The 22224-nt window shown below is 40.8% G+C and overlaps 1 protein-coding gene across 5 annotated transcripts in view; it reads left to right on the top strand.

Moving 5' to 3' along the window:
• Positions 1 to 22224, top strand: part of Pip5k1a (phosphatidylinositol-4-phosphate 5-kinase type 1 alpha) — a 45608-nt gene that overhangs the window by 3279 nt on the left and 20105 nt on the right. The window contains exons 2-3 of one of the 5 annotated variants that reach the window (XM_076932883.1): positions 722 to 826; positions 18242 to 18276. In XM_076932883.1, coding sequence (XP_076788998.1) covers positions 722 to 826; positions 18242 to 18276 — 140 coding nt within the window. Of the gene's footprint in view, positions 1 to 721; positions 827 to 4243; positions 4420 to 18238; positions 18277 to 22224 lie in introns of those variants that run through there. The other 4 variants (XM_076932882.1, XM_076932885.1, XM_034499592.1 and 1 more) reach the window with 4 other exon arrangements.

The following is a 22224-nucleotide window of genomic DNA, read 5'->3' as shown; positions in this document are numbered from 1 at the left end:
CTTTGTGTAGACCATGCTATTCTGGAACTCAGAGGTCCACCTACTGTCTCCTAAGTGCTAGGACCAAAGGTGTATGTCATTACACCTAACTGTCTGGAGTCTTGATTTGAAATTAGAGCAGAGATTAGAAAGGGAGTTGAATGCCAAGATGTGTACTGCTTCCCTGAAATAAGAACTGTGTGATTAAAATCACACTTGAGTCCCCTAAGGAAAAGCATTTGAAACCTTAGATGAACTTGCACTCTAGTTGCTTCTGCTTCTCACAGGAACAGTTTGAAATAGTCCTTCCTCATCTATTGGGTTGTATCAGAACCACAAAGGATTTGGGAATAACCTTCCAACTCCTGTACTGACCATCTACCTAACTAGCTGGTTTTTTGTTGTTCCTTTTTGTTGTTGTTTATTTGTTTTTGAGACAGGGTTTCTCTGTGTAGCCCTGGCTGTCCTGGAACTCACTCTGTAGACCAGGCTGGCCTCAAACTCAGAAATCTGCCTGCCTCTGCCTCCCAAGTGCTGAGATTAAAGGTGTATGCCACCACTTCAGGAAACCTATGTTTTTTTTGAGAGGTTTGCTGTGTAGCTCTGTATTGTCCGGTCTCACACTTGGCATTCTTCTGGTTTCTTGTTTGCTTTGTTTTGTTTTGTTTTTAACCATCATGTGCTACCACATGTGGTTCATCAGACCTTCTTCCTCCTCCTGTTTTTTTCTTTTTCGAAACAGGGTTTCTCTCTGTATCCCTGGCTGTCCTGGAACTCACTCTGTGGACCATGCTGGTCTTGAACTCAGAGATCCACCTGCCTCTGCCTTTGAGTGCTGGGAATAAAGGTATGTGTTCCTACCTCCTGGTCCTCCTTCTGTTTTTAAACTTATACTTAAAAAAAAAAAACCTTTCGAGTGTGTGAATGTACACCTATGTATGTATATTCTGTAAGGGGAAGCTAGAGGACACCTTACAGCATTGGTTTTCTCCTTCCAGCATATGCGTCCTCAGACTTCTGTAGTAATTGGTGGCAAATGCCTTTATTCACTGACCCATCCTGCCAGCCTATTCCCCCTACCGCTTTCTAAACCACAACAAAGAACATCAGGTCTTACTGAGCTGCTCTTGGACTCCTAAGACTCCAGTCCTTTTTCCTTAGACCGGTAATTAGACCGGTAATTGTAGTAACTGGTGCATAGATACGTACCATACTTGGCTTTTTATACTGTCATTGTTTTTGAAATATTTATTTCTGCTGTGGCTGTTTAAACCCAGTGTCACGTATAATTATAGTTTATTTTATAAGTGTCTAGTATCTGAGATTAGTTGGTATATATACTTAAAAGTTAGCTTTGTCAAAATAGTATGTTTTACTTGTTGCTCTCTGTGGACTCCCAGGTTGATACTAACTCTTCTGATTAATACCTTTGCTGAAATATGTGCTACCTAAAAGCTATTAAATATTTTATTAGCTTGTTTTTCTTTGATAATGTAATGGAGACTGTGGCCTATAGTCTGAACAGTGATAACAAGAGAACCAGAGCTGGGTAGGGGGGAGAGGGTGTCTTTTTTGCTTCCTTGCTTGATTTTTTATGAGCCAGGATTTCATTAAGGTCTGTGAACTTGATGTGATCCTTCTGTTTTAGCCTTCCTGGAGCTGAGATACAGGAGTGAGCATCCAACTCTGGCTTGCTTTTTTTTTTTTGAAATAGAGTCTTCCTGTGTTACCCAGGTTGGTCTCTTTATTTATAATCTTCCTGCTTCAGCCTTCTGACCTGAGAGTACAGGTGAATGCCACTGTGCCTAGTGTGATTTTTTTATCCTTTGAAGTTCAACCTTTTTCTTGTCTAATTTGTTTCTTTTTTCCCTTACACAGAGGCTCATTGTGTAGCCATTGATGGTTTGGAACTTGCTATGTAGACCAGGGCTTACTTCTAGTAAGTAAGTAATCGGTCTGCCTCTGCCTTCAAATGTCTTGGAATTTTTGAGTATCTTTACCTTATATGGCATGAAAAAGATAACAAGGGTGCCTGTGCGTGTACACACAGACACACACACACACACACACACACACACACACACACACACACGGTGCATTTAAAGTACATAAATGAATAAATGAAGGCAGCAAGACCAGGTGTGAGGTATAGGCCTGTAATCCTATACAGATTAGTGAGAGGAGGAAGATCAGGAGTTCTAGACCAACCTGGGTAACATGAGACCCTGTCTAAAAAAACAAAAGAAAGATTAAAATTACAAGTTCCTTTTTTTGTCTTTCTTAGTGTGACTGCTTTCTATGGGGTTAGGGGGAGAGGATAAAAAGTACTGTCTTTCCCATAACAGTGGAGGAAATCTCTTTTATATTCCAAACTAAGCCCAACATTGTGTCTCAGAGATGGTATTTGGATAGATAAAGTATCCAAGGGGAGTTCTGAGGGAAAGGAAAAGGTCTCTTTTAGAATATATAATTAATTAGAGAGTATCAGCACTGTTTCAGTAAACAAACTTGCTAAAGTACAAGTTCTCACTGACAAGAACATGTAAAAAAAAGTGGTCATAGTTTTATCTATTTATTTGAAGTCCAGGGACTATTTTGTTAGAGTTTGAGGGAAAACCACAGGGCAGACAAGCTGAAAGTTGTAGTATCTGCTAGAGGGAATGGAGAGAGTCAAAGTTCTCTTTGTGTGCCTGTGTCAGGGTTTGCCACATGTGTGCAGGTGCCTGTAGAGGTCAGAAGACAGCATAAGATTCTTGGAGCGGAAGTTATAGGTGGTAATGAACAATCAGTACTGGTGCCAGGAACTGAACTATCCTCTGGAAGAACAGCCAGTAACTATTGAGCCCCCAAAGTCATGCCTTTGAAGTTAGGCATGGAGGTCAGAAAAATGGAGAAAGTCCAGTGTTTCAAAGAAAGCATTAACTCAGCTTTGGACCAGTATATGTGGGGAGTCGGGGTGGGGGGGAGGAAGGAAGGAAAAGGCAGGTATTTTGAATTCTGACTCAGACAGGCTGTGTGGAGAAAGCTCCATAAGCAGCTGCCTATATTTTTATTTTGCTGGTGGAGGGAAGTGCTGTTCAGGGAGTTGATGCTTGTTTTGCTGTCATAAAAGCTACAGTTTTGTTTGTTCCAGGGTTTTTTTTCTGAAATATGCATGTATTTTGTTCATACACATCTCTTTCCTCCAAGTGCCCAGGATCAAATGCAAGCATAAGCTAATTAAACTCTACAACTGAGTGATATTTCAACCCCGGAGTACTTGTATATTAATCCAGATAGCTAGAACCAGGGTGGAGCATGATGATATATGCCTGAATTCATAGGATTCCCAGGACTCAGGTAGAAGCAAGGATGTTGCCACAAGCTTTGAGACCTGTCTGGTCTACATAGTTCCAAGCCTACTAGGACTGTAGAGCAAGAGAGACTTTTTTCTACCACAAAAGAAAAAAGGAAGAAAGAAAAGAAAACCTCAGGTTTTTGAGCAAAATATTGTTGTCAAGGGATACAGTGAAATTTGCTCTTGTGGTACTGGAGGTAAAAAGGTACATTAGAAGGAAATAGTTATTTTAATTGCACCTTCTCATTTCCTAAATTAGGCAGCTGAGGTTTAGACAGTCTTACTAGGACAAGGGTGTACCAGAGGGGCTGAGTGGTATTAAAGGATCTTAGTGAACCTGTGGCTCATTCCATGGTATCTTGGCAATATGTTGGCTCTTAGGTGACAAGACTGGTAGATCAAACTGAAACATTTTTTTTTAAAGAATTTATTTATTTTATGTAAGTACACTGTAGCTGTCTTCAGACACCCATATGAGGGCATGTGGTTGCTGGGATTTGAACTCATGACCTCTGGAAGAGCAGTCTGTATTCTTAACCACTGAGCCATCTCACCAGCCCCCTGAAACATTTTTTTACATTTATTTTGTGTGTATGTGGTAGTAGGGCATGCCAGGGCGCACATGTACAGAGGTCAGAGACAACTTGTGATCACGATCCTCCTAGAACGCTAACATCCATCTCTCATCGGTCTTCAACTGCTGCCTCCACTTGCCATGGTCCCCAACTGCTCCTGTGCCTCAGATGGATCCTGCTCCTGGTCTGGCTTCTGCAAATGCAAAGAATGCAAATGTACCTCCTGCAAGAAAAGCTGCTGCTCCTGCTGCACCGTGGGCTGCATCTGCAAAGAAGTTTTGGACAAGTGCAGCTACTGCTCCTGAAGTGGGGGCATCTTCACAACCGTGTAAATAGACTATGTAGGAACGTAGCCTTTTTTGTGCAACCCTGGCCTGTTCTCCACACCTTTTTCTATAAAGCATGTAACTGACAATAAAAAATGTTGACTTGATTTAAAAAAAGAAGATGACAACTTGTAGAGGAGTTGGTCCTCTCCTTCCACCGTGGGAGTCCTGGGGATTGAACTGAAAGTCATTGCGCTTGGTGGTGAGTGCCTTTACCCGGTGAGCCATCTAGCTGTCCCAGTTCAAACTAGTTTTGAGCTTTTACTTTTAGATCCTTCCTTGACTTTTATGACATTCTCAGAGAAAGAAATTGATACCTTCTGGAAAACAAAATTGAGCTTTCCTTTGCAGTGTGGCTTGGTTTTAATTGCCTTGCTTCAGTTACTGTCAGTGAGGTAGTTGTGGTCCAGCTTTTTCCCCCCTTCTTTTGAGACAGAATCTGATATGTACAAGCTGGCCTCAGATTCACTTTGTAACTAAGGCAGACCTTGAACCCATGGTCCCCTGGCTGCTACTTCTTGGGTACAAGAATTAAAAGTGTATACTACGCCTGTCCAGTTGTGAGTTGTGGTGAGTGTTTTGTTTCTTTGTTTGGAGGGCAGTGGTGGTTTCTGTTTATAGCCCTGGCTGTCCTGGAACTCGCTCTGTAGCCCTGGCTGTCCTCAAACTTGGAGATCTACCTGCCTCTGCCTCCCAAGTGCTGAGACTGAAGGTATGCACTGCCATGCCTGCTAGTTGTGTTTTAATTATTACTGTTTAACCTCTTGAAACACAGGCTTCCTTTGTATCCTTTTCTGACTTTGAGCTTGAGATCCTCTTGTCTTAGTTTTCTGAATACTCAGTTACTGGCCTGTGCCATCAGCTACGGGTGGTGTCATTCTTTTTCTGTCTCCCTTTTCACATTGTCACTTAGAACTGTGTGCTCCACAGTACTTCTTAGCATGCTCACATTGTTGAGTAGTTTTTGTTTGGAGAACATACTGCGCGCGTCTCACACCTGAAGGGGCATAGTTAGTATGATTTTCAGTTTTCCAAATTAGAAGAGCAGTGAGATGCTCTGGATATAGTTCAGCAAACAAACTAGTTTGGTTTTTTTTTTGTTGTTGTTTGTTTTGTTGTAGAGAGTTTAGCTTTTGATTTTGCTGGATTTTCGTTTGATTTTTAATCTTTGGCTTTCAGTCTTACCAAACTAGTTCCTAAGAGCATTTTTGCTTTGTGAACCATTTAAGTTGTAATATTGGTAAGCACTGGATTGAGTCTTTGTGATACCTTGTCTATGACCTGTTCAGGCAAAATTAGTCAGAGGAATGCATGTCCGGCTAGCCTCTAGCATCCACAAATTATATGTGTACTTCAGACACTGAAGTCAGTCACGCAGTGTCTTTGGTTTCTTTTCTGGAGAATGATGTCATCTCATCTCCAAAGGAAATGCTTCTTCTCTGAAAGAGTTGGGAGAGGCTTTTATATTGAGGCCAAAGCTTTTTGTTCCACATACTAGGGGGAGCCCAGCTCACTTTGGAGTTCTTTACTGTTTGAACATATCTTCGTTTAAATTGTTCTTTATTTTTGAGGATTTGCTTTTATTAAATTTATGTGTGTCTGTATGTATAATGTCAGTGAGTGCTATTTGTGTGCCAGTGTCTGATGAGGCAAGAAGAGGGCACTGGATCCCTTGGAGCTTGTCTTACAGGCTGCTGTGAGCCCCCGGTTGTGTGTGCTAGGAACTGAACTCAAATTTCTCAGAATTATGTTGATAATTTTTCTGTTTCCTTTTGATATTTTCTTTTTTCAATGTACTATTATTTTTACTATTATAGGTGTATTTGTGAGCTCACCACATGGGTGGCTGAGTCCTCTAGAAAAGCAGCCAGTCCTGTTAACTGCTGAGCCATCTGTTGTCCCTCTATCCACCCTCCTTTTTTTTTTTTCTTTAAAAAAAAATAAGTTTTCTGATTATTTTTAATTTGAAATTTTAGTTTCAGGTTGTCTGGTATTACCAAGCAGATTTGCAGAGATTAACAATGGTGTTTTCCAGAGTAACTAGAAACCTTCCAGTATCTTTTTCTCCATAAACATAAGATAGGGTGCTGCAAAGGACCAAACTGGAATGCTTCCCTAACTGGTACAGAGTTGCTCAGATGTTTCTTTAAATGGCTAGGTGTGGTGGTGCATACCTGTAATCTTAGCAGCTTGAGAGACTGAGGTAAGAGGACTACTGTGTGTTCAAAACCAAATTGGGGTATTAGAGAGATGGCTCAGTGGTTAAGAGCACTGACTGCTCTTCTAGAGGTCTGGAGTTCAGTTCCCAGCAACCATACGGTGGATAATTGACAACCATCTGTAATGAGATGGGATGCCCTCTAAGATGCCCAATCTAAACTAGATTGGGGTACATAGTGATTTCTAAACCACCAGGATGATAAAATAAGACCCTGTTTTTGTTGTTGGTTTGTGTTTAAAAGGGGCAGGAAAGATGGCTCAGCAGTTAAAAGTACTGGCTGCTCTTCCAGAAAATCTGGGTTCAGTTTCTAGCATCCATAATAGTAGGTCACAACTGCCTGTAATTCTAATTCCAGGGGATCTGAAACTCTCTTCTGGCTTTCACAGATACAGGACATATACATGGTGCATTGACATAACAGATAAGTAAAACAACCATACACATATAAATTTAAAATAAATCTAAGACAGCAAAAGAGACAGAATTTTATTGTGGGGTATAAATGATTGTAATCCTACCACTTGGAAGGCAGAGGCAAGGAGGGGTTTGAGGCCAGATTGAGCTATCTAAACTTAGTCAAAAAACTGCAAAGGTAGGGATATGGAACAAGAATTAGTTGTCTGTACTTTGTATTTGATATGGCTGTTTTAGTTGTTCTGAAGTCATTTTAGTAACAATGATTCTCAGTTTATTTTTTATAACTTAAAAGCATATCTGGTTTGGATTTTTGGTATGGGAGATAATGCTGGCCCTGAGTGTGCTGTACAGCCAAAGCTGACTGTAACTCCTGATACTTTTGTTTCTAGCGTATGTGCTGGGACTATTGGAGTGTGCCAGTAACACTCTACTAGAACCGGGTTTTGTTTTTAAGGATATTTCTCAAATTGTAATATCCATGAGGTATACAAATATAGAATATCAACATTATAAGAGACTATTACTAGTTTGAAAGATAGGGTTGTCTTTTTTAAGTATTTGTTTTGTGTATGTATGTATGTATGTATGTATGTATGTATGTTTGTATGTATGAGTGTGTGTACTTGCCATACTTGCATGTGGAGGTCAGGAACAACCTTGGGAGTGTCTTTTAGCCTCCTTACTTATCTGACTTTTTATGTGGGTGGGTTCTAGGGGTTGAACTCAGGTTGTCAGGCCTGTACACACAGCATGAGTTTTTACCTTTGGAGTTTTCTCCCAACCCCCATGGTTCCCATTCTCAAAGAAGAGTCTCTAATATATACTTACATAGGTTTAAGATTATAAAGTAAATGTTCTTAAGAAAGATAAGTTGATATATGGAGATGACACTTATTTTTACATTGTTTTCTCTGTGGCAATGGCAGCTGCTACTACTGTTGCTTCTCTTCCTCCTCCTAAAGATTTTTTTTTGTTTGTTTGTTTTTCGAGACAGGGTTTCTCTGTGTATCCCTGGCTGTCCTGGAACTCACTCTGTAGACCAGGCTGGCCTCGAACTCAGAAATCCGCCTGCCTCTGCCTCCCAAGTGCTGGGATCAAAGGCGTGCGCCACCACCGCCCAGCAAGATTTTTTAAAAATTATTTTTGTTTCCTATGTATTGGTGTTTTGCTTGCATATATGTCTGTGTGAGGGTGTTGTGTCCCCTGGAGTTATAGACAGTCGTGAGCTGAGTTGTGAGTTGTGGGTACTGTGAAGTGAACCCTGATTCTCTGGAAGAATATTTAGTTCTTAATCACTGAGCTATTTCTCCAGCCCATAAAGATTCTTACTTAATTTAAATTTTGTGTGCATGTGTCAGTGTATGGGCATGTTCATGTGAATGCAGGTACCCTCAGATGCCTGAGGAATCAGATCCCCTGGAACTGGATTAGCCATTTCTCGAACCTTGTCCTACATATTATTAATTTTTTTTCTACTTCTCTCTCTTGTGTGTGTATGGGGAGGGTGTCAAAGAACAATGTGTAGGAAGTCATTCCTCTCCCTTCTCCACTGTGTCGGTCTTCAGGATTGAGCTCAGGCTGGTGAGCACCTTTTTTAACTGGTCCTCTAGGTGTTTCTTCTCACTTTTTATCCTTGTTACAAACTTACGTTGATGTGTGTTTGGGTGGTTGGTGGTAGTTTGTTGGGTGGTTGTTAAGCACTGGAATACTGAAAACTAAAGGTTTTAAAAAAAGAGAATGACCCAGAAGCTTTCTGTGTCTCTTTAATTTGCAATATACAGATTATACTTCTTGTGCTAGAGAGATGGCTCAACAGTTAAGAGAACTGGCTGTTTTTCTAGGGGACTCAGGTTCAATTCGCAGCACCCACATGGGTGTTCATAACTGTCTGTAATTCTAATTTTAGGAAATTCAATACCCTTATCTGCCCTCCATGGACAGAAGGCATGTGTGGGGAGCTGACAGAAGGCGGCTATCATCCTTGTAGCCATCTTGAGCCATATACCCTGACAAGAGACTTGTTTACAACAGCCTACAACAGCTGAGCATACTCTGATAACATCTTGTTTTAGATACTCAGGATCTTCCCTTGGGTGTTTGAGACTTAAATGCATGACTTAGAAGTGAGACATATAAAAGGTGAGAGGCAGACAGAAGACAGACACTTGAACTTGGAAAGGGAATTAGTACATGAGACTTGGAACTAGGAAAGAGACTAGCAACTTAGAACTAGGATTAAGACTTGAGATTTATTACAGCTGGAAGTAGGAATTAGGACCTGAGACTTAGTACTAGGAACTAGGAGAAAGAACTTGGGACTGGGAAAGAGACTAGCAACTTAGAACTAGAAATTAGGACCTGAGACTTGGTGCTTGGAACTTAGGACTGGGAACTAGGGACTTGAAGAGAAGAAGAGAGACTGAAGAATAAACGGGATTGAATCACACTCTGTCTGGTCTCCATTCACTCACTCTCTTGCTGTGGGCTGGAGCAACTTGAGGCAGTGCGGCTCTAACAACTTAGACCACAAAGATTTTGGCAGTGCGGGTTCCAACATAGATAGAGCGGTCTGCGACATTTTGGCCCCCAAGTGTGGGGCAGAGCGGTCCTCGACAGGCATGCACATGGTATACAAACATACATGCTGTCAAAACACCCATATATACAAAATAAAAATAAATCAATCTTAAGCTGGGTGGTAGTGGTGTACACTACCCACTTTTAATCCCAGCATTTTGGAGGCAGTCAAGTGAATCTCTGAATTTGAGGCCAGAGGGAGTTCTAAGATAGCCAGGGCTACACAGAGAAACCCTGTCTCAAAAAATCAACAGCAACAACAACAAAAAGCAATTAAAAAAAAATATGGGGCTGGAAAGATGGCTCAGCAGTTACAGGCACTTATTGCTCAGGCCCTGGGTTCAAATCCCAGTATCCACATGTCAGCTCGTAACTGTAAAGCTAAGATCTGATACTTTCACATAGACATACATGCAAACAAAAATATCAGTGCATATAAAATAAAGGTAAATAAAATTTAAGAGATTTAAAAATAATTAAAAACTATGCAACTTATAAAAGGTTTATCTGGGGCTGGAGAGATGGCTCAGTGGTTAAGAGCACTGACTGCTCTACCAGAGGTCCTGAGTTCAATTCCCAGCAACCAAATGGTGGCTCATAATCATCTGTAATGGGATCTGATGCCCTCTTCTGGTGTGTCTGAAGATAGCTACAGTGTACTCACCTACATAAAATAAATAAATAAAATCTTTTAAAAAATTTTAAAATAAAATAAAAGGTTTATCTGTGCTTCAGGAAAAACAGAAAATAATCAAGTCAACCTGATACCAGCATATACACATGGTTATTTTTGAGGACCTTTTATATATATATAAATAAGTAAATTTATAATTGCTATTATATTGTACTTCTTTTTTCATTTTATTCTTATGTATATGGGTCTTTTGCCTGCATGCATGTCTGTGTGCCACATGTGGACAATGCCTACAGAGGCCAAATGAGGTTATCAGTCTCACAGGACTGGAGTTGCAGACAGTTGTCAGCTGCCCTATGGGTGCTGGGAATCAAACCCAGGGCTCCTGAAAGAGCCATCTCCAGCCCTTACACACTTTTTAAAAACAACCTCTTTTCAATAATTTACTGTGGGGCTGGGTATAGTGGGTCACATCTGTAATCCCATATTTTGAAAAGCTGAGGCATAATGTTCTCAAGTTCAAGGCTAAGACTGGACTGAAAGACTATCTGAAATTTAAAAATTTTTTATTATGATTTGCTATGTAAGTTATCTATAAGTATGCATTTAAAAATAATGCTTATTTTATATAAAATAATGGTTATTTAGTATTCCATTTTAAACTACCCTATGACTTTTTATCCTTGTTTACTATGATCTTCCCAAACAGTACCTGTACATTTATACTTATTATGTACACTACTACAGGGAATAGATTTCTACGTGTACCCTGTATAGAAGCCTATACGAGGAATAGCTTTAGATGTGAAAAATTCCTCCAGTTGACCTTCACAGGAGACTTAAATGATTTGGAGTAAAAGTTTTGCAACTGCTGGGATTTTTGTTGTTGTTTTGTTTTGAGAGAATAGCGTTTCTCTGTGAAGCCCTGGTTATCCCAGAACTCACTCTGTAAACCAGGATAGCCTTGAACTCAGAATTCCACCTGTCTTTGCCTCCTAAATGCTAGGATTAAAGACATGTCAGACCACTGTCTGGCAACAACTGGAAATTATGTGCTAGAACTCCGTCTCTTGGGTAAAAGGATTTCACAGTGTGATGCTGGAAACTGAGCGCCATGCTGTCCTTAGGAGTTTTATTAATTAATGTGAACATGTTTAGTTTACTGTAAGCAAATAGAACTCCAGAAGTAAGTGATAACTTTATGTTTTCCCTTGCTAGGTTTCAGCTTTCTGTGCTGTGGGGTCCACCGTAAGAGAGGTAGATGTGATGTGATGTGTGCCTGTGCTGAAGATGCATGAACTCCTTGCAGTGACTAGCAGCCCAGCTGGCTCTTGCCGTAACAGTTGTAGTCTAGTGCCTGGTTCCTTTTCAGGACAGTGCTGTCTTGTCTTAGCATGGACGTGTACCTCTTCTAAATTTTTTGTTTTAGTAGATTAGTCCCAGCTTTTTTTATTATTATTACTTTTTAAATTTAGGTCTTCCCCCCCCCCCTTCATCTATGTTGTACTTCTTATTTCTCTTGACTTTTTCCCCATTCTGTAGGTGGGGGTATAAGGTGTATGATTATACCTGAGCATGGTGTGTCGTACCTTTAATCCCAGTGCTTAGGAGGGCAAGGCAGAAAAATTGGCTTAAGTTCAGGACCAGCCTGAGCATAGATGAGTTATAGGTGAAGCTGAGCTACAGAGTAAGATCATGACTTAAAAAACAAACAAACCAAAAAAACCCAACAAAACCCCAAACATGTAGTTTAAGTAATTCACAGTGATAATTGATAGTGTTTCTAGAAGAGTTACTACCAGTTCTTTGTGTCTTCATTCTTAAAACAACTTTGTGGAGATACATGATGCAGTTTCTGTGATTTCTTTTTTTGCAGGGAGAGGAGTTGCAGGAGATTCGCCCAAGACCTTATAGATTTGAGTACACTCTATGAAAAACCGTTTTCATTATCTCCAGTCCCTAGTTCAACATTTTATAGAGGAAGTAATGGCCTAGAGCAGATTAATCAAGCAAATGTTGAATTCTGTGTTGAGACCTCGCAGATTTAGATGCCTGAGTATAAAGCCCATGGTCTTTCTATTCTTCTTTTTTCCCTTCCTGAGCACACATTCTTACTGTGTTGTTACTGCCCTGCTAGTCTACTTTTTATGGTGCTGAGGATCAAACCTAGTGCCTTGAACACCAAAGAGGAGCAGCTAAATTCCCTGCTCTCCCCTTGCTAATCTTAAAGTCACTGTGTGAACTAACTTGGCTGTAAACAGGATATTTTTTGCTGAATGTATTTCCACTGAGCCAGAAGTCCCTGATGGAGGAGAAAATAGCACAGAAAGGAGCTTAATCTTTCTGATTTCCTATAAAAGCATCAAAATTCTGAGCTCTTGCAAGTATAATATGTGAATTGTTAGTCATTCTTTCAGAAACTAGTTTAGAAGTTAACATGCAATTTTAAAAAAATGCTCTACTTTGTTTGTTTGTTTTTTGTTTGTTTGTTTTTTCGAGATAGTGTTTCTCTGTGTAGTCCTGGCTGTCCTGGAACTCTGTAGAACAGGCTGGCCTCGAACTCAAATCTACCTGCCTCTGCCTCCCAAGTGCTGGGATTAAAGGCGTGTGCCACCACTGCCTGGCTGATCTACTTATTTTTATTTTATGTGTATGGTGTTTTCTTGCATGTATTTCTGTGCACCACTTGGTGCCCATGGAGGCCAGAAGAGGTATTGACTCCCGTGGAGCTGTAGCTACAGATTTCTGTGAGTCACCATGTAGATATTGAAAATTGAATCAGGTCCTCTGGAAGAACAGTTGGCTTAACTGCTTAACCCAGCTCTCTAGCTCTGATAACATATATATTTGCCAAGAATTAATAACTAAATCTTATAGAAAAGCACAATTTGTCTCAAAGAAACTTGTTGAAAGTCTTCTTTTGGTCTAAAACACAGCAGTGAAAAGCCAAACTGTTTTGTTTAAAAATTGTATTTATTAAATTTCTTGTGTGAGTGAGAGAGCTTACTGCTGGGCTCTAATGTTCTATTTTGCTACAAAAGGTTCTCACTGTGTAGCTAATTTTGACCTTTGATCTTAATCTCCTGTCTCAGTCTCTCAGGTACTGGGATCATGGGCATGTGCTATTATTTATTATTACTCAGACCTCAGAGTAATAGGCCTTTTCTGAATGATTTTTTTTTTTAAATAAAATATTATTAACCCAGACCGTGGTTGTGCACGCCTTTAGTCCCAGAGCTTGGGAGACAGAGGCAAGCAGATCTCTGAGTTCAAGGCCAACCTGGTCTACAGAGTGAGTTATGGGATTAAGTTCTTTTTTATGTTATTTCATTTCTTTAGTTTTTGAGATAGGATTCCTCTGTGGCCCTGTTTGTTCTAGATCTCTCTATGTAGACCAGGCTGGCCTTGAGCTCACAGAAATCCACCTGGTTCTGCCTGCTGAATGCTAAGATCAAAGATATAAACTACCAAGCTGGACTCTATTTTTATGTGAAAGTCTTGATATTTAGTCCTTCACTGGCCTAGAACTATGTATCCTAAGCTGGCCTAGAATTCACTGCAATTCTCCTGCTTCAGAAACCTTTCAAGTGCTGGAAATTATTAGTGTGTACGGGCAGGCCCAGCTTTTTTGTGTTGATGTTTCCTGGTTTGTTTTGTTTTTTGGAGATAGTGTCTTTCAGTTTAGTCTTGCCTCGAGTCCCCCCCCACCCCCACCCCCACCCCCCACCCCTTTTTTTTTTTTTTTTTTTTGGCGATTCGGTCTCACTGTGTGAGTCTGTCTGCCTTTGAATTTTCTGTGTAGATCAGGCTGATCTTGAACTCAGAGATCCACTTGTCCCCTCCCCCTAACCATGCTAGGATCAAAGGCATGGCCTGGCTAAGCCCAGCTTTGTTGTATGTGAACTCTTTTGGTGTTCTCTTACAGTGAGTGGGCTCTCTAGCTGCCTTAGAATTTCTGTGTAACACAGATTAGAACCTCTGCCTTTGCTTCTCAAGATGGTGGTACCACAGCTTTCTTCCCTCTCTTCCTTCCCCTCCCTTCTCTTTTTCCTCCCTAACTTTTACTTCTTCCCACTAGCTTCTTGCTTTTGCTCTTTTCCATTTCCCTCCCCCAAAATCTCCCTCTTCTCTATCCTGGAATGTTAAATTTTAAGTTCAGTTCTCCTACAAGCTCAATGACAAACACTGAAGACATATTTCTGCAGACTTGGATGTGGTGGTGCACAGTGCAGTCCCACCTTGTGGGAGGTAGATAGAAGAGGATCGGGATCTCAAGGCCATCCTTGCCTACCTAGTGAGTTGGAGGCCATTGTAGACTTCAGACACTACCTCAGAAACCAAAAGGAGGGGAGAAAGTATTTCTAGAGATGAGTAGTCTTAGGGAGGTGGAAGGCTGTAACATAATCACAGTATTATTTTCACAGCTACAAACAATGATAATTTTGGCTAGAAATGCAGCTCCCTGGTAGAACATTTACTGTCTCTGCATTTGTGTGAGGGTATATGCCACAGAACAAGTGTGGGTTGGTCACAAGACAAGAGTCAGTTCTTTCTTATGGGGGTTTCAGAGATCAAATTTAGGCGGGCGGTGGTGGTGCCTTTAATCCCAGCACTTGGGAGGCAGAGGCAGGCGGATTTCTGAGTTCAAGGCCAGCCTGGTCTACAGAGTGAGTTGAGTTCCAGAACAGCCAGGGCTACACAGAGAAACCCTGTCTCGAAAAAGAAAAAGAAGGAAAAAAAAAAAAAAAAAAAAAAAAAAAAAAGGCAACAAAACAAACACAAATTCAGGTCGTTAGTCTTTGGCAAGTGCCCTCTAAGCAGTCTTCCCAGCCCTGAAGCCTGAATTTGTTCTTTACTGTGAAAGAACAAACCAAAAAATAGTAACAAACAAACAAAAAACACTTAATAATAAGAATATTTAAATTTTCCTCTTAAGGCTTCTACCTATATATAAAAATTCTTAATGCATTTGTCTTTGTGGGACAGGGTGTTGTCTGCTATGACATACTTATGAAGGTCAAAGGAAAACTTATGGGTGTCCTTTCCACAGTATGTGTCCTGGGATCAGACTTAGGTGGCAAGCACCTTCACCTACTGTTCATTTGCTATCTCTGTTGTTTTTCCAGTCAGCATCTAAACAAGTTTAGGTAAGGTAAATGTAAATGTAGTTAGGTAAATAATGTCTCTTAAATCTTTTTTTTTTTTTTTTTTTGGTTTTTCGGTTTTTCGAGACAGAGTTTCTCTGTGTAGCCCTGGCTGTCCTGGAATTCACTCTGTAGACCAGGCTGACCTCGAACTCAGAAATCCGCCTGCCTCTGCCTCCCAAGTGCTGACAATTAAAGGCGTGCGCCACCACTGCCCGCATCTCTTAAATCTTAATTTAAATAGCCCTCATTCTTTGTCGTAAGAGCCAGGTGAGTTTTATTTATAAGCTTTGAAAGCTTTATACAAATAGACAGGTGTTGTAGTTTGTTCTTGTAGACCCAGTCAGTACTCAGGAAGTGGAAGCAGGATGATAGGATGAACAGGTGGTTAAGATTATCCTTACTGTGCGTTGGATCAGGAGTTAGAGGCCAGCCTGGGCTATGTGAGGCTCGCTCTCTCTCTCTCTCTCTCTCTCTCTCTCTCTCTCTCTCTCTCTGTCTCTGTCTCTGTCTCTGTCTCTCTGTCTCTGTCTCTCTCTCTCTCTGTGTGTCTGTCTGTGTGTCTGTCTGTCTGTCTGTGTCTCTTCCCCCTCCCCCCTCTCATTTTAGAGACAGGTGTTCTCTGTATAGCCTTGGTTGTCCTGGAACTCACTTTGTAGACCAGGCTAGCCTTGAACTCACTAGATCTACCTGCCTCTACCGCCAGAGTACTAGGACTAAAAACATACGCCACCTAGCCTGGTCTGAGACTGTATCTTAAATCATAAACTTAAAAATAGTATTATACAGCTATTGTGTTGCTCATGGGGAGAAATAGTTTTTCTAAAATTGTTGGGTTAGTACTAAAGAGGTAGTGTGTTGATGTCTTAGTCAAGAAAGTGGAAGTAATTCAGCATTTATCTGGGTCTGGGATGTGTAGCTCTGTCAGAATATCTGGTTAAAATGCACAAAGCCCTGGCTTCACTGCCCAGTGCTGAGTTTGTTTTTTAAGTCAGGGAAGACAATAGACTGCCCAGGACTTACTTTATAGCATTTACAGGCAAGCTGTCAGCCTATATACAATGTACATGCCATCAGACGACATATCCTCATCTGGGATAGCATGTACTTTTCCAAATATGGGCTGTGATAGTGTGAATATTTAATTAAAGAGACTGCAGAGTTTATCTTAGGTGGGGAGGGAAGGTCCCAAAATCCTGAGAAGAATTTCTCTTTAAGCCGGAGAGTTAATCTTAGTGTCAGAACTCACCTGACTTGTATATGGCTTCTTTACCCATAAAGAAATGTATGGATTATGAACATGAATTGTAATATATACTGAAGATATTTATTCGTTTTGTTTTATTTTTCAAGGAAGGGTTTCTCTGTGTAGTCCTGGCTGTTATGGAACTTGCTTTGTAGACCAGGCTGGACTTGAACAGGAACCTGCCTGCCTTTGCCTCCACCTGCCCCTGCCTCTCAGTCACTGGGATTAGAGGTATATGCCACCACTGCACAGCTATTGAAGATACTTTCAACAAATGCTAGGAAAAATTTCTGACCAACAATTGTCTCTTATTTGTATGAGACAGTGTCACATGGTTCTCCTTGAATTCACTCTGTAACCTAACATGACCTTGCTCCCATTTTCCAAGTACTGGAATTACAAGGGAGTACTGCCATTCCCCCAGGCATCTTCCCACCCCCAAGTCCTAGGAAACAAATATAGATCTTATATATTCTAGCAAGTATTCTCTCCCAGCCTGATGTTTTCTGGTATTTGTGGAGGCAAATCTTACTGTTTTGTGTGAGCCTGTATTTAGTGTAGCCCACTCGGACCTTGAACTAGCAATGCTTTGATAATCTTCCTGCTCCAGCCTCTGAAGTGCTAGAACTGAAGGTGTATGCTCCTTGGATATCTGTTTGTCTCTTGGGTTCTTTCTCTTTCTGCCATGGTGTCACTGTGATTTTTTTGTGATAGCTAAATATATTAACAGTTGCTGGGCTGGAGAGATGGCTCAGTGGTGAAGAGCACTGACTGCTCTTCTAGAGGTCCTGAGTTCAATTCCCAGCAACCACATGGTGGCTCACAACCATCTGTAATGTGATCCGATGCCTTCTTCTGGTGTGTCTGAAGACGACAACAACAGTGTACTCATACATTAAATGGATAAATAAAATCTTTAAAAACCAAACAAACAAAAAACAGTTGCCAGTCATGGTGGCACATGACTTTAATCTCAGTACTCAGGAGGCAGAAGCAGGTGGATCTCTGAGTTCTAGGCCAGTCCGGTCTACAGAGTGATTTCCAGGACAGCCAGAGCTACACAGAGAAACCCTGTCTCGAAAACAAGCAAACAAATAAATAAACAAACAACAACAAAAAAAAGATATTAACACTGGGCTGGTGAGGTGGCTTAGTGGATAAAGCGCTTACTGCACAAGCTTAATAACCTGAGCCACAGAATCCACATAAGGTGGAAGAAGAAAATTTACTCCACAAAGTTGCCCCAACTGCCACATGTATGCTATGACACATGACAGATAAACCAAACATGTAATAGGAAATTAAAAAAAGAGAATATGACCAAATGAGAAGTGATTAGAATTAGAATGGAATATGCATAAGGCCCTTGTACAAGTGCTGTTGGCCAGAGCTGGCTCAGATATACGTGCACATATCTGGATGGGCTGGCCACAAAGTAAGCAGCATAGAGACAGAAAGGAGATGAATGAATGAATGAATGAATGAATGCTAAAGATGAAAGGCAAAAATCAGTTCTTCACAGTTGCCCTCTGCACAACTGTGGTTGTGCAAACAGGTATGTACATGAGTGAGAGGTATACACATACAACACAATAAATAATAAATTTTATTTTAAATCATTTTTTTAAGTGCTGTAGGAAAGGATTTGTTATTAGTGCCATTAGTTCATGACCATGTTTAGGTTGATGTAAACTTTGGTCCTTACAAAGTGAGTTCAGTAGAGATTTTGTAATTGTGTTTATATATGCTTAAGATTTTTCTTTCTTTTTTTTTTTTTTTAAGCAGCAGCATCTGGAATCAAGAGAGCTACAGGATCTGAGGTGAGTTTCATATTGATTCACTGCTTGCTAAAAGTGTGATTCTGACATAGGAGACTATCTGTCCAGGTGTGTCCAAACTTCTGACATCACAGTTCGTTGCTATCATCTACAGAGGTCATACTTGAGAATCATGTAATTGAGGTACAAAAAGAAAGAAATGCCAAAATATCTCATGATATTTTAAGTAAGGTTATGGTTTTGTGCTGGCCTATATTTAAAGTTATCTTGGGCCATATTCAGGCTGTGGGGTTAGACATGGCTATATCTTTGTTTATGTCTTAAGAAGGAGAGAGAGAGCCAGAGAGAGAGACAGAGCGACAGAGACAGACAGAGAGAGAGACAGATGTTTATTTGACATTTTAAAAAAATATGTACAACTGCTTCAAAAGAATAATATTCTTATATAAGAATAATATTCTTATATTAAACATAGCAGTAGTTAAAAAATATACAGATGACTATAGACTTACTCCAGAACTTAATGCATAAATCACGCTGTACAGAAAACTTTGAGACTTTTCACTTTCTGGGTCTGTTAAGATCAGTGTTTGGACATTAGAAGTCCACAGAATTGACATTACAAACATTTCTGTATTAATGTTCATTTTGATTAGAGACCTGTCTGCTCCTGACAGCTTCCTGTCTTGGATTCTAAGAAGAACTTGAGCATCTTTGGAGTTATTCCAAATGTGGTGAGACAGCCACTAGGCAAGAATTGCCTCTTTCCATCTACAGACAAATCACTGTCCAGAAAAGGACACACTTGCAGAAGAGTCAACTGATTATATCTGCCAAGACAGAGTAATCAGCCCTTAATAATAATGCAACACTAGGTCTGTCAGATGATCCTGGGCCAGAAGGCTGAAGATCAGATGCTCCACCGTTTTGTAGTATATGGACTGTCCAGGTGTTCAGCGGTCTCTATAAATTGGCTAAGTTTTAGAAGCTATGCTTTGTGCCTCCCACAATTTCAGTTAACTCAGTCATTCTGGATTTCTGATGGGGTTGAAAACCTATAGACTCATAGCCAATCCTGGCTATTTACTTTGAGAGAAAAGATTTGAGAGGATGGTTTTCAGCTGACATTCATTCTAAAGCCAAGAAAAAAAGCCAGGTGCAGAACTAAGTCTCTTAGGAGAGATGACAGAGGTTCTGGTTAGTCAACAAAATGATGGTCTTGGTATTAGGTCTGTCTTGCACCTTACTGACACAAATTGGTATAGTTATGCTCTAATGGTATTTTGAGAGAAAAGTTTTATTTTAACAGGAAGGGTGATATGTAGGAGGAGCTAAGGTGGGAGGAGTACGGAGAGGAAGAGGAGGAGTAAGAAGAGAAGGAGAGGAGGATCTAGGTGATGAGAAAGAGAAAGGGGAGGGGGGACATGGAGGAGGATGTTCATGTGTCTCCATCAGTCAAAGATAGTTGATATATCTAGGTTGGGTATTGGTTTATACTTCTGATTGATATTGAACACTACCAAACTTATAAAGTCTTTGGTTAACATTTAAAAAATTGTATAAAAGCAAAAAGGAGAAGGGGGCATTAGATAGGGGTTTTCTAGGGAGGGGAAATGGAGAAAAGGGGCTGGCATCTGAAATGTAAATAAAATATCCAATAACAAACAACAACAACAACAAACAACAAAAAAGATCAGTGTTTGTTCTCTTAACTTTCCTGGCTGTCTGGGATCACTGTCTGGGACCTTTGCAGGATCTCTGCCTGCCTTTTGGTGCAGACTTTTCACCATCCTATGTTTTCATTGTGTAGTGTTGTTGCTTTGCTTCTTTCTTCACATGTCAGTTTTTCTTTGCCCATCACTCACCATGCTGCCCCTGATCTTGATCTGTTTCACGTGAGAACCAACCCTGTTTCCTTAAATATTCTCTGTGTGTTGGTTAGGTGTTGGTGTGGTGTTGCTGGGGATCCGGTTCAGGGTCTGGTGTGTGGTAGTTGAGCACTGTATCAGTGAGCTCCATCCTCAGCCTAGATACTGCTGTTTTTGCCTCTTTCTGGTCTACTAGAAATTGCATAGCTCTGTCTTTTGAGACAGGGCATTGCCGTATCCTCCCACTTGTCCTCAGACTCATCCGCCTAGCTCAGCTCCTGGAGTACAAGAATTATATGTACCACCACACTTGTCTACAAATCTTATTTGTGGTAGGGAATTTGTGAGGTTTTTGTTTTGTTGTTGTTTTGACACATGGTTTTTCTGTGTAACAGACCTGGCTGGCCTGGAATTCCAGGCTGGCCTAGAACTATTAGTGATCCACCTGCCTCCACCTCTCGAGTGTTGGGACTAAAGGTCTGTGCTGCTGCCACACATGGCTTTTTTGTTTTGCTTTTAGTGTATATGGTATATGTGATGTGTGTGCATGTGTAGGCGCACTGCATGTGTAGAGAGATGGGAGGCTGATGTCAGGTGTCTCCATAGACATGCACACACAGTGTACATGATCCTCTGCCTTATATATTGAGGCAGTCTGTTGCCGAGCCTGACACTCAGTAATTGGGCGAGTCAAGCTAGCTAACTTGATTTGGGGATCTTATCTCTGCCTCCTAAGTGCTGGAATTACAGTGGGATGCTACAAGCTTTTACATGGGGTTCAAACACTGATCTTCATGCCAAGCTATCTCAGATACAATAATATCATATATTATTCTATACTCTATATTACTCTATACTCGGGTTAGCCTGGTATTTACTATTTAGCATAAGGTAATTTGGGACTTTGGGCAGTCCTCAGCCTCCCAAATAGTGGGCTAGCAGGTGTGTGCACCTCTTTCCTCCGCAGTGGAGTATCTTCCGTTTGCTATTCCCACATGGGGCTTTCCTAGCTCTGCTCTTGGTTCTGCTTTATTCCTGTATGTGTGTTGGAGTACTCAGGAAGTTGATCTAGCACTTTTTTTCTGAGATTTCAGCCTTTTCTCTTAGAATCTCTTTTAAGATATCTGTTGTTTCATTACTATGTTAGACCTCATATAGCTCAAACTCAGCATAGAACCAGGATTGGACTTGAACTGCTGATCATGCCACCTCTAGTCTCCCAAGTGCTGACTGGGTTCTGACTGTGGCAGTCATTTTCACTAGTCCTGCCTCTGGCTTCCTAGCCTGATGGATCATGACATGAAGAGTAGCTTTGTGTTTGTTACACTGCAGTATGGACTCCTGGCAATATCTAGTTAGATTTTGCTCTGGTGATTTTATTCCTCTCATATTTCTGGCTATGTTATGTGGGTGGAATACAAAGTCATATCATGTACTTGGGAATCTCTTAAAGTCTGGGGAGATGGCTCTTCCTGTAAAGACATTTTAGGTTTTTTGTTTCTTTGTTTTTGTTTTTTTTCCGAGACGTGATTTCTCTGTGTAGTCCTGGCTGTCCTAGAACTTGCTCTACTGACCAGACTGGCCTCCAACTCAATGAGATCTTACCTCTGCCTCCTGAGTCCTGGGATTAAAGGCTTGTGCCACCACCACTTGGCCAATATTTTTTTTTTTTGAGACAGGGACTCTCTTGTGTCTCTGAATGACCTGGAACTATTAGACTCAGTTGCCTCTCTTTTCCATATGGTGGGAATAAGGTGTGTGGTCTATTCCTGGCAAGAGAGTAAAGAGTTTTCTGCCAGACCGAGGACCTGAGTTCAATCCCTGGGATCCATGCCATGGAAGAAGAGAACCAGCTCCTGAAAGTTGTCCTCTGACCCTCCTATCCAACAAGTAATGTAAGGAGACATGATTTTAAAAAGTCCTTCCATCTAGTTCCAGGGGACCTAGCACCCTCACACAGGAAAAATACCGATGCACGTAAAATAAAAATAAAAGTCTCTTTAAAGTACTCAAAGTTTCTGACTCAGAGAAGCCATTTTATTGCTTTAGCCTTTTAATATTTCATTTATAGAATTCCTCATACTGCTGATGGCGACATCAGTTCTAGGGGTAAATTCATTTT

This window comes from Arvicanthis niloticus, chromosome 4 (genome assembly GCF_011762505.2).
Source record: "Arvicanthis niloticus isolate mArvNil1 chromosome 4, mArvNil1.pat.X, whole genome shotgun sequence".
In the NCBI taxonomy this organism is placed as follows: domain Eukaryota; kingdom Metazoa; phylum Chordata; class Mammalia; order Rodentia; family Muridae; genus Arvicanthis; species Arvicanthis niloticus.
The sequence above is the reverse complement of the archived record's forward strand: the minus strand, read 5'-3'. Positions and strand labels throughout refer to the sequence as shown.